Raw genomic sequence first — 13051 nt, 5'->3', positions numbered from 1 at the left:
GATAAAGGATTACAAATAAAGGAAAGAAGATTAACCAACAACTTCATACTTTAAAAATTATAAACAAGGCCAGCACAATAGCTGATGCCTGTAATACCAGCACCGTGGCAGGCTGAAGCAGGAGGATTGCTTGAGGCCAGGAGTTTGAGACCACTCTGGGCAACACAGTGAGATCCCCCATCTCTACCAAATATTTAAAAATTAACTGGGTGTGATGGCATGAGCCTGTAGTCCTAGCTGCTTGGGAGGCTGAGGCAAGAGGATCACTTGAGCCCAAGAGTTCAAGGTTATAGTGAGTAATGATAGCACCACTGCACTCTAGCCTGGGTGAAAGCAAAACCCTGTCTCTTAAAAAAGCAAATAAATAAAATAAGTAAAAATTATAAAGTATACTCAAATGATATTAAATGTAGAACTTAATAATTAAAAAGTTTTAAACCTACAATCTGAAGGAAGTCTTTAACACAAAAGTTATTATATTTATATTGGACAAAAATGAAAACATTTAAATGGAAATATCTGACATTTACACTATATTAGGTTTGCCTTAACCTAACTAGGTACTATCATTAGTTATATGTTTTAATTCCAAAGCATCAAATTTTTAATCATAAATTTTCTTAAAGAATAAAAATATTAAAAGAAACTTTTGAATTAAAAAATTGACATACTTAAATGTTGTAGCAATAGAAAATGAAAAATAAATAAATAATTGACATACTTAAGCAGCTTAAAAGTTAGCTTTCCACACTTAATTGAAGGATTTGAATTTTGCTTTTTTTTTTATTATCCCAGCAAACATTACACTAGAGAAAATGATTGGGAATATACAAATAGATTCATTAAAAACAGGCTGATTATTCATATCTATTACATTCAGAAGTATGCAAAACAATTTAGTTATACTGCAAAGCCATAATTCCTTTTCTAACAAAGCATGATTTTATAAAACTGTAGTGTTGCCATTGATTCAATTTAATACAAAATACGTATATACACAATACAATATAAAAGTAAACTGTGTAGTGCCTTCCGCAAAGGGATATATTAAGGCATTTTACAAATATACCGATATGTTGACCCATATTACTTTTGCTTTAGATTAAAATGAACAGGCTAAATGTTTCACGTTAAATACCAAAGGAATTTTTGTTTATTTTTGATTAAAAAATTTTTTCTAAAGTACCTTGGGTAACAGCAGCAGCAATGTCTAAAAATCCTCCCACTGTATTCTCTAATTTCTAACATATTATTAAGTCAGAATAAAACAATTCCACTCACAGTTTTGCACTTTGCAACAGCAGAAGGTAATAACTTTTTTAAAAAGTCAATCTCAAAGTGACTTCTTAATCATACATTCTATAGTTTCTATTACAAATAAGAAGGTAGAAAAGATACAGCAATAGGGCCTGCCTTATGATGTCACTGGACAATACATAACAGTATCTACAATAACATAATTATAGAACATATTTTATAAATACTATTGATATGCATAAAAAGGGGTAAGCATAAGAAAGACAGCAAGTTTTCTGATGAATGAGAAAATTATTTTAAAAAGAAAACATGTAGAACCAATGTTTTCACTCCATTTCAATTGAGAGCATCTATATTTTTTATGTTTTTGTTCTCATTTTTTTGGTCAGGAAGCACCAGATTCTATACTGGAAGAACTGGATGTAGTTCAGGAATAAAATGGCTAATAAATATATCCAAACTATTAAAATTGCAGATACCAAAGGCTTGTATACTGCTTCAGATAAACACAGAAGGCTTATACTGTCAGAGGAAATTTTAGAAGAATACAAAATTTGTAGTGTCTGTTACATCTGACAAATACAAATAGTGGCAATACAGATTTTGTGGGAAGGGAAGAAGAAGACAGCACCTTAGTTTTCCTACAACATAAATGTAACAAAGTTATTTTCTACTGTATTGCACCATAGTCCAGAAGTAAAACAACTAAATGAAATTTAAATAAATCTGACTGGAAAAGCCCAAAGAGCAAGAGGGATATCTTATAAATGTGAGTAACAAGCTAAAAATTCTTGAACTAATTACTTTGTTTTGCATAGGATTTAATGGGACTAAGCAAATGTTCCGTGAGGTGAAGACTGCCATCTCATAATAGTGCATTTTCTTACAATTCTCTGATTATAAATCCTTCAGAAACATTACTGTATTAAGCCTGTAATGAGCCAAACATTTCAGTGTCCTCAAAATGGTGTTGGTGTATTTAAAAACATCTTAATGTTGTCCCAGTAAGAGAGAGGTTTGTTAAGGTTATCATTTGTTAAGGTTATCTTATCACATGCTATATGCCTTTTCCATCACAAACTATCAATGTTTATGTAAGATGTACTAATCTGAGTACGAATCAGTAAATTAAAAGCAAAGTTCTTAGGTTAATGTATCAATTTTCTTATAGGATAGATGTCCTTAACCTAGAGACTGTGACAGGTTTCAACATGTCCAGAACCCTCTGAAACAACATGCAACATTTTATGTGTATGTGTGGGTGTGCATTTTTTCTCTGAAGAGAGAGTCACCAGCTTTCATCAGATTCTCAAAAGAACCACGAAAAGCCCACGTTGATCCCAAAAAGCCCACGATAACACAGCAGTGGTTTTTCAAGCTGAGCTCTAAGAGGCCACCTGTAGAAATGTGGGAAATGTTAGTAATAAATGTTCTTTGGCCTCCCTGCCATTCAACTGGAGCAGCTTTGCCTTTAACTACATACATGGTTTCCATTTTCCATTAGCTTTTATATGAAGAAAGTTAAAAGTTTGAAAAATCACTAAAATTATGCCTCTTATTCACAAATACTAAGTTTTGATAAAACAATTCTATGAGAAAAGGAAATAAAATAAAATACAAATTTTACGGTAGTCAAAATAGACCTTTTTCCACTTCCTAAAAGATAAGCTATGTGTAGTTTGGTTTGAAACCATGAGTCTTCCTTAGAACCTAAGCGTTATGTATAATAGACATGTTGAAAACATATTTAACCTTAAATAAGTTAAGAGGACTTGAATTTTCTACTAAGACCACTATATAACTTTCCCTAATTATTAATATCTATCTCAATTAACAGTTAATTTTTTCATCTATTAATCTGCACTTAGGTAAAATATTGCCAAATAGCCAGATTTTCCTTTGCCAGTAACAATCTGTATATGCAACACTGTTCTGAAAGAGAAAACCTGTAACATTGATGACATAATCAAAACTAGTCACTATATAGAAAAAGTACTTTTTAAATGAGTACCCACAATAATTGCTAATCAAAGTTTTATATGAAACTGAAAATAATTTCTCAATATAGAATGGTGGGAAATATTTTTTTCATTTCAAAGTAAAAATATGAAAGACTTTAGCTTTTAGTATTTGAAAATGTTGATTTATGGCAGCTTTTTTCCCTTTTAAAATTGGAAGCAGCATTAAAAATACCAATATAGAAAGAAACTAGTAGTGCTTTGGCTTCTTTTAAAGCCAGAAATTCTTCAGAAATAAATGCTAGAAGATTAAATATTCCACCAAGGGGGGGAAAAATTAACTGCATTATTTTTCATTCTGATAAACATTAATATTATTTCAACCTTGTATTTTAGTTCCACGATGTGAATTACACAGATTATCATTAGCTCACCAACATGATGGCTTAATTTCTCTAGCTTATTCTGTACCAAAAACAAGGTTGGGGGGAAAGAAAAGCTCTGTAAATGTGGAATATGTTTTATATTTGGTTAAAGCAAGATAAAACTAAACTGTCTTTCAAAAAAATTTCAAAAACTCTTGTCTTTTAAAATTATTTAGCATATATACAAATAGATAAACAAAGCTTCTCCTTTTATTAAACAAAGCACTATTTTTTGTTTTTAAGTACTTTAAGTACCAAGAACTGACTATAACATTCAGTTCATAATTTACTTTCCTTATAACTTTTTTTTTTCTAAATTACTGATTTAAAAGACTGGAATAAATTAACATTTTAAAAGGATTTCCCATAATTTAGGAAAATAAGATATTGTACACAGAGCACAGATACATAGCTCTGTCACACTTGCATAATTTTACTGTCAGAACCTCAAAAAACCTTCCATTTCAGGCCCCTTTGCAAATCCTTACTACAATTACTTACTAGCGAGTTAAACATATACTAGATCTCGATTTTTGATATCTGAGCCTGTGTGTTGATCATCTTCATCTGACAGTTGCTCGGAGCCTTGTGAATTAATGTATTCATATTCAATAGGCTTTGGATAATTATATGGGTAGCCGTTGTCATCAAAAAATCTTCGAAAGGTAAATTCATAGAAAGCATGTTCAGGATGCTTTCCATTTTTATACCATCCGTTGAGAGTGTCATTTACGTTTTCTTCCTCATTATCATCACTCCATAACTTATCAGGATCAACAGGATCAAAATTTGACGTATCTGTTGGGTGTGTGATTTTAGGAATGTATGAAGCAGACTGCTGTCTCAGGTCACTAGAGAAATCAATTGTCTTAAAAAATGGATGAGCTTTTATTTCATCAGCACCATTCTTGCCTAAGCGATCCTCTGGTCCTCGGCAAAGTTTAATAATAAGATCAGAAGCTTCAGGACTCAGTTTAGCTTGCGGTGGAATGTGAAGAGATGTTTGCCAGTTGATAACCTTTAAAGATTTTTAAAAATTAGGAGGGAAGAAATAAATTAGAAAAACAAAAATTTTCTCCAAGATTTATACAAAAGTCTTACTAGACTATTTGTGTATTTTAAATAAATTGCATGGTAATTCACCTTCCATACTTTTAATAATTAATCACTGCTGGTGGAAAATAACTTTTTCTCCTATCCTCTCCTCTCCAGGCAACTTATACTAACACTACAAGACTTACTGTAAGTTTTTGTCTCCCTTGGCAGTGTCTTCTACCTCTAGTAGAAATCACCACTTCAACTACCTTCCACTCTGCCTCCACTGCACCATATATTTCAATCATAGTATTTCTAATACTTTGTGGTACCTATATATATGTCTGAGTCCTTCTGCTGGGATATAAAATTCTTTTGGGTTTTTTTTTGAGACAGAGTCTCACTCTGTTGATAGGGCTAGAGTGCCATGGCGTCAGCCCAGTTCAACCACCTCAAACTCCTGGGCTGAAGTGATCCTCCTGCCTCAGCCTCCCGAGTAGCTGGGACTACAGGCAAGTACCACCATGCCCAGCTAAGTCTTTCTATTTTTAGTAGAGACGGGGGTCTCGCTCTTACTCAGGCTGGTCTCGAACTCCTGACCTCAAGTGATCCTCCCGCCTCAGCCTCCCAAGCACTAGGGTTATAGGCATGAGCCACATGCCTGGCTGGGGGTGCGAAATTCTATTAAGGCAAGGGACCATGTTTTAATTGTCTTCGTACTTCCCAATGCTTGGCAAACTGCCTGGCACAAAATTACTAGATGTTTAATAAATCTTTGTTCTGTTTTTAAATAAAATGGAATGAATAAGTAAAGTAAAGCCAGCCTACCTAGTCTCTTCCCCTGAACTCTTGGAGGCAGGGAAATAAAGCCCCAAGCTTTGTTGCTTGTTTTCTCTGTCCTCTTGCCACCTTGTCCTGGATGCAGGCTCAGTTACAAGATGTGTGGTGAAGTGAGATAAATAAATCCTTATTTTCTGGTCAGAGAACTGAAAAAGGGAGCCTTAGGGAACTAGAAAGTATAAGGGTCATCCTAGACAAGGAGGAGCTTGGGAAACTGACCCCATAATGTTATTTATGAACTAGTGGGCTCACCCTCCAAACTGTACCCATATGGATCTAATCCTAAAGAGCATAACTGAAGACTTTGAGAATTGAACAAAGGAACAGACCACAGCCTAGGGAGAAATCTACCTAGCATTGAAAAGGCTTTGAAAATAAAACTGACATTGAAATCACAAAACACAAAAGGCTGGTTGGAACTTGTGGCCTGAATCCAACCAGGTTTAATGCCTGTCAAAACAATGTCAACATTCTCCATAAGATTCAAACAAGACTCAGAGTCTCATAACATTCAAAATATGCAGGATATAATCCAAAATTGCTTGGCACACAGAGAACCAGGAAAATTTAAGTCATAGAAAAAGAAAGTTAGTATTGAGAGGACACAGATATTAGAATTATCTGACAAAGACTTTAGAGTAGCCATTGTACAAAAATGTTTCAAATAAGGGTGAACACTCATGAAATGAAAAAGTCTCAGGAAAGAAACTGAAGATTTTAGAACTGAAAAATTACCAAAATAAAAAATTTAGTGGATGGGCTCAATAGTGGAATGGAGATACCAGAGGAAAGAGTCAGTGAACTTGAAGACAGGTTGATAGAAATTATGTAATCTGAATAGCAGAGAGAATAAAGATTTAAGATATGAGCAGAACCTCTGGAATCTACAGGATTATACCTAAAGGCCTAACATTCTTGTGATTAAAATCACAAGAGGAAAAAATGTGTGGTACAGAAAAATATTTGAAGATGTGATGGTTGAATACTCCTCAAATCTGATGAGAGACATAAATGTACAAGATGCTCAGCATTCAAGATGCTCAGTGAAAACCAAATAGCATAAACCCTAACAAATCTATGCCCAGACATATCATAATTACAATACTGAAAACTAAAGACAAAGAAAAATTATTGAAAGCAGCCAGAAAAAAATGACGCATCACTTGAGGGATCTGAATGACTGCAGATGTTTCATCAAATTACGGAGGACAGAAGGAAGTGGACATTTTAAAGTGCTGCAAGAACTGAAACGTGGAATTGTATACCAAGTGGTAATATCCTAAGGAAGGTGAAATAAAGACATTCTCAAATGAAGAAAAATTAATAGAATCTGTTGCCAACAAAACTGCTCTAAAATATTTACTTAAGAAAGTTCTTCAGATGTAAGTTCTTACATCTGAAGATATATAATATATATATATAGATATATAATATAGAAGGAATCTTAAAACATCAGGAATACAGGAGAAGCAAAGAAAATACTAAATACACAGGAAAATATGATGACTATTCTTCCCATCGAGTTCTTTAGAGTAATTTAATGGTTGAAAGCACAAGCTATTACATTGTTGGAGGAGGTTTTAAACATATGTAGATGTAATATATAAAATAACAACAACATAAAGAGTAGAGAACAAAGGGACCGACATGGTAGTAAGATTCTATGTAGAACATGAAGTGGTAAAAAATCAAGTCTGAGCAGACAATGAAAACTCAGTATGTATTTTGTAGTTACTAGAGCAACTACAAACAAGACTATACAAAGAAATCCTAGCACTCTGGGAGGCCGAGGCGGGCGGATTGCTCGAGGTCAGGAGTTCGAAACCAGCCTGAGCAACAGCGAGACACCGTCTCTACTATAAAATAGAAAGAAATCAACTGGCCAAATAATATATATAGAAAAAATTAGCCGGGCATGGTGGCACATGCCTGTAGTCCCAGCTACTCGGGAGGCTGAGGCAGAAGGATCGCTTGAGCCCAGGAGTTTGAGGTTGCTGTGAGCTAGGCTGACACCACGGCACTCACTCTAGCCTGGGAAACAAAGCGAGACTCTGTCTCAAAAAAAAAAAAAAGACTATACAAAGAGATAAGGGTCAAAAACACAGTAGAAGCCAGGTGCAGTGGCCCATCCCTATAGTTCTAGCTACTCAGGAGGCTGAAGCAGGAGGATCTCTTCAGCCCAGAAGTTTGAGGCCAGCCCAGGCAATATTGTAAGATCCCTGTCTCTAAAATAATAATAATCAAATAAATAAAATTAAATTTCAAAAACACAGTATATAGATTTTGATTTAAAGTGAGAAAGGAAAAAAAAAAAGGAAAACACAGTATTGGGAGATGTCACAGAAAAAAGCCCTGTGTCTAAGGTCTGCCATAAAAACAGTTATTAAACTGGAAAAACATCATCAGAATAAACTATTTTGGAACTCTAGAACCCAACCAGACCCTTAACAGCAACCAGGGGGGTGCTTCATGAAGGGAGGCTGTTAGAATTTGGTAAGACAACAGCATGTGTGAACCCACTACCATCTACCATTCCATAGGCCCACTGTGGTCATGGAGACCACAGCCTGCCTTCCTGGAGAAGCTGTTTAGTGCCAGGACGGGCAATAAGAACCTCTTCCTCCAAAACTTTGAGGCTGTGCGCTTTGGTTGGTCTTGGTGATTCCCCTAAGGACCATCCCAGATGACTGCCTTTATTTCATATCCCTTTGGAAGATTTAAAAGAGACAGACACACTTTTCTTTTTTTCTTTTTTTTTTTTTTTTTTTGAGATAGGGTCTCCCTCTATTTCCCAGGCAAGAGTGCAGGGGCATCATTATAGCTCACTGTAATCTTAAACTCTTGGGCTCCAGTGATCCTCCTGCCTCAGCCTCTAGAGTAGCTGAGACTACAGGCATGGCTACCATGCCCAGCTAATTTTTCTATTTTTGTAGAGATGGGGTCTCACTATGTTGCTCAGGCTGGTCTCAAACTCCTGATCTCAGGCAATCTTCCTGCCTCAACCTTCCAAACTGCTAGGATTACAGGCATGAGCCATCACACCTGGCCTCACTTTTCTTTTTTTTGACGCAGACATTTAAGGAAATCTGTCAAGACACTGGCTTGGGTTGTCTATTTTCTTACCATTGAGTTTTGAGGGTTCTTTATATATTGTAGATAAAAGCTTTTTGTTTTGGATATGTGATTTGCAAATATTTTCTCCCAGTCTGTACCTTGTCTTTTCATTCTCTTGACTGCATATTTGGTAGTGTGAAAGTTTTAATTCTGATCAACTTTCTCTTTTATGGATCATAATTTTTTTTTTTTTTTGAGACAGTCTCACTCTGTCACCCCAGGTAGAGTGCAAAGTCTCACTGTGTCACCCCCGGTACAGTTCACTGCAACCTCAAACTCCTGGGCTAAAGTGATCTACCTGCCTCAGCCTCCCAGGTAACTGGGAATGCAGGCGTGGGCTAATTTTTTCTATTTTTCTCGCTCTTTTTCAGGCTTGTCTTGAATTTCTGACCTCCAGCAATCCTCCTACCTTGTCCTCCCAGAGTATAAGTACTCTTCACCTAACCCTAGCCCACAAAGATTTTTCTTCTATGTTTTCTTTGGAAAGTATTATAGCTTTATGCTTTATCTCTGTATGTATGATCCATTTTGAGTTAGTCTTTGTATAAGGTGTGAGGTCAGTTGAGATTCAGGTTTTTTTGTATATGGCTAACCAATTTTTCCAATACCATTTGCTGAAAAACTGTCCTTTTCCATCTACACCTTTTTGTTTTTGTTTTACTTTTGAGACAAGGTATTGCTCTGTTGCCTGTACTAGACTACAATTATGTCATCGTAGCTCACTGCAACCTCAAACTCCTGGGCTCAAGCAATCATCTTCCCTCAGCCTCCTGAGTAACTGGGACTACAGGTGTGCCCCGCAATGCCTGGCTAATTATTACATTTTTCTGTAGAGACCAGGTCTTGCTATGTTGTTCAGGCTGGTCTCAAACTGGCCACAAGTGATCCTACTACCTCAGCCTCCCTAAGTGCTAGGATTATAGGTGTGAGCCACTATGCCGAGCCCATTTGTACCTCTGTCAAAGATCAAACGGCCATGTTGGTGTGGTCCTATGTCTACATTCTTTATTCTGTTCCATTGATCTATATCTGTGTCCTTTTGCCAATACCACACTGTCTGAATTACTATAGGTTTACAGTAAATCTTAAAATCAGGCAGTTGATTCCTTAAAATTTGTTCTTTTTAAGAATTATTTTTGCTATTCTACTTCTAGTATCCATCCATATAAATTTTAGAATTGGCTCATCCATATCTATAAAATATCTTTCTGGGATTTTGATTGGCATTGAGTTAAATGTATAAATATGGGGAGAATTGATAGCTTGACTATGTTGAGTCTTCCAATCAATGAACATGGTGTGTGTCTTCACTTATTTAGCTCTTTCATTTCTTTTCTTTTTTTTTTTTTTTTTTGGAGACAGAGTCTCACTTTGTTGCCCAGGCTAGAGTGAGTGCCATGGCGTCAGCCTGGCTCACAGCAACCTCAATCTCCAGGGCTCAGCGATCCTACTGCCTCAGCCTCCCGAGTAGCTGGGACTACAGGCATGCGCCACTACGCCCAGCTAATTTTTTGTATATATATTTTTAGTTGGTCAATTAATTTATTTCTATTTTTGGTAGAGACGGGGTCTCGCTCAGGCTGGTTTTGAACTCCTGACCTTCAGCAATCTGCCCTCCTCGGCCTCCCAAAGTGCTAGGATTACAGGCGTGAGCCACCACGCCCGGCCTTTATTTAGCTCTTTCATTTCTTTTAGCAGTATTTTGCAGTTGCCAGCATACAGAGCTTGTTCATGTTGTTACAGTTATACCTAAGTATTTCATTTGGGGGAAGCTATTGAAATGTTATTGTTTTTAAATTTCAGCTTCCAGTTGTTCGTTGTTTGAATATAGAAATACAATTTATTTTTATGTGTTATCCTTGTAAACTACAACCTTCCTAAACTTACTTATTAGTCCTGTAAGTTTTTTGTAGATTACCTGAGATTTTCTATATAGAAAATTATGTCATGTGTGAACAGGGGAAGTTTTTCTTTCTTCCCTTCCAGTCTTGCCTTTTATTTCTTTCCATTGCTATACTGCACTGACTAAGACTTCTAAGAACATAAGATTGGTGAAAGTGGACATCCGTGCCTTGTTTTCAACCTTAAGGAGAAAGCATACAATTTCTTTCTCTCTCACACACACAGATATGCATATATACTTACATAAATGTGTGTGTATGTGTGTATATCTATGTACAAATATACATATTAAAATGAAGGCAAAATAAGGATACTTTCAGATATTCCTGAGAGAATATATTACCAGGAGACCTGTACTACAAGAAATTCTAGAAGTTTTAAAATATATTAAATGCAATGACAAAGTTATAGCTTGAGGGGAGAAGGAAATCAAAGAAGAGATATCTCAGTATACTCTCAAGGAATAATTAAGAAGAATCAAGAGTTAATTAAGAATCAAGAATCAGAAATAATCGAGAGTCAATCAGAGGCCGGGCACAGTGGCTCACGCCTGTAATCCTAACACTCTGGGAGGCTGAGGCGGGAGGATGATTTGAGCTCAGGAGTTGGAGATCAGCCTGAGCAAGAGCAAGATCCCATCTCTACTAAAAATAGAAAGAAATTAGCTGGCCAACAAAAAAATATATAGAAAAAATTAACCAGGTATGTAGTCCCAGCTACTCGGGAGGCTGAAGCAGATGGATTGCTTGAGCCCAGGAGTTTTAGGTTGCTGTGAGCTAGACTGATGCCACTGCACTCTAGCCTGGGCAACAGAGCAAGACTCTGTCTCAAAAAATAAAAAGAGTTAATCAGAAAGGAGGGATGGTTGTAGAAGATAGGACAGAAGGAAGTAAGACATTCCAGAGAGAGGAAATGGTATGAACAAAGGAACAAAGGGCAAATTTGGACTTTAACTCACAAAGGAGTCACTAAAGGGTTTTAAATGGGACAGTGTATGGTCAAAATTATGGAGGCTTCTCATTTAAGAGCCAGAGGCATTTTCAAATGGAGATACAGACATTTATTTGTAGTTTCAGGCTAGAATGCGCAAAGCCAGAAGATAGTGACTGACAAGGAGTAAATTGTAATAAATCTTCAAAAGGGACTAAAGATCTTTATGAGAATAAATGTGAGTACAGTGTGTGAGTGAGGAAGCATATGATGACAGTAGGCCAATGGAGATTAGAATTTATACATTCAATTTTAGTGTGTTCATTTACAAGTTCATTCTTTAGATTAAGATGCTCTAAGTGAATGAAGTACCAATAAATGAAGTACTATGGTGCAGGGACTTTGTGACAATTCCTTTGATACAGATTCTATATCTTACCTTCATCTGTGTTTCTAATGGTGTTTGTGCCAAGAAAGGAGGCTGTCCCACCAACATTTCAAAAAGAATAACACCAACACTCCACCAATCACATAACTGTGTGTATCCTAAAATAAGATATCAAAGTTACAGTTATTCATAAGCACTTAAAAAGTACTGAGAATACAATCAAAATTAACATTAAATTTCCAATTTATACTATAAAATTAATACTTTATTTATTATAAACCTAAAAAATAAGGTATACTCTAGTATAAGTATGGGCTGGTCTAAAGGCCTATTATTTTTTTTTATTGTTTGTTTGTTTTTTGTTTTTTTTTTTGAGACAGAGTCTCACTTTGTTGCCCAGGCTAGAGTGAGTGCCGTGGCGTCAGCCTAGCTCACAGCAACCTCAATCTCCTGGGCTCAAGCAATCCTTTTGCCTCAGCCTCCCGAGTAGCTGGGACTACAGGCATGTGCCACCATGCCCGGCTAATTTTTTCTATATATATTATTTGGCCAATTAATTTCTTTCTATTTATAGTAGAGACGGGGTCTCGCTCTTGCTCAGGCTGGTTTCAAACTCCTGACCTCAAGCAATCCGCCCGCCTCGGCCTCTCAGAGTGCTAGGATTACAGGCGTGAGCCACTGCGCCCAGCCTAAAGGCCTATTATTTATGAGACAAATGCTTTACCTGTTCGTAGCAACACTTCAGGTGCAATATAATTGGGAGTCCCAACCAAAGAATGTGCTAGACATCGCTGGTGCTGGCGCGCAGCTCTCCGCTCTAGTGGCTTCAGTCTATCTCCACATCGACAGTTTGAGGGATCACCCCATTCATTACTGAAATCCATGCTATCTTGCCGTGGATGGTCACCTGTACAGTAAAAATAAACAAATAATTAAAAGCAACAAGGACAAGAGTAAACCTAGTCTGTTTTATGTTTTGACATCATGGTTTAGAATTAACAACATTCTCCCTAGTTGTGGAACAAACTAAGATACAATGTATGCCAAGTCACCTGCTTTCTGAGATACCAATAGGTAAGTTTTACACTAAATAAAATTAGCCTAAGATTCAGTAATTTATTCAATGTTAAATGATAACAATATAAGTCATAAGTAGATTAAGAATTTGTTATTCAGACCATTCCCCGTTACTACTCTAGACA

General features: G+C 36.2%; 1 protein-coding gene across 3 annotated transcripts in view; it reads right to left on the bottom strand.

Annotated features, from left to right (window-relative positions):
• Positions 1-3964: 3964 nt before the first annotated feature.
• LATS1 (large tumor suppressor kinase 1) overlaps positions 3965-13051 on the bottom strand; it is a 42073-nt gene continuing 32986 nt past the window's right edge. For all 3 annotated transcript variants that reach the window (XM_012759705.2, XM_076002872.1, XM_076002873.1), the window contains 3 exons: positions 12574-12756; positions 11901-12007; positions 3965-4658 (listed from right to left, as the gene is read on the bottom strand). In XM_012759705.2, the coding sequence (XP_012615159.2) occupies positions 4149-4658; positions 11901-12007; positions 12574-12756 (800 nt within the window). In that variant the 3' untranslated portion in view covers positions 3965-4148. The remainder of the gene's footprint in view (positions 4659-11900; positions 12008-12573; positions 12757-13051) is intronic.

Source organism: Microcebus murinus, chromosome 5 (genome assembly GCF_040939455.1).
Source record: "Microcebus murinus isolate Inina chromosome 5, M.murinus_Inina_mat1.0, whole genome shotgun sequence".
Classification (NCBI taxonomy): Eukaryota; Metazoa; Chordata; class Mammalia; order Primates; family Cheirogaleidae; genus Microcebus; species Microcebus murinus.
The sequence above is the reverse complement of the archived record's forward strand: the minus strand, read 5'-3'. Positions and strand labels throughout refer to the sequence as shown.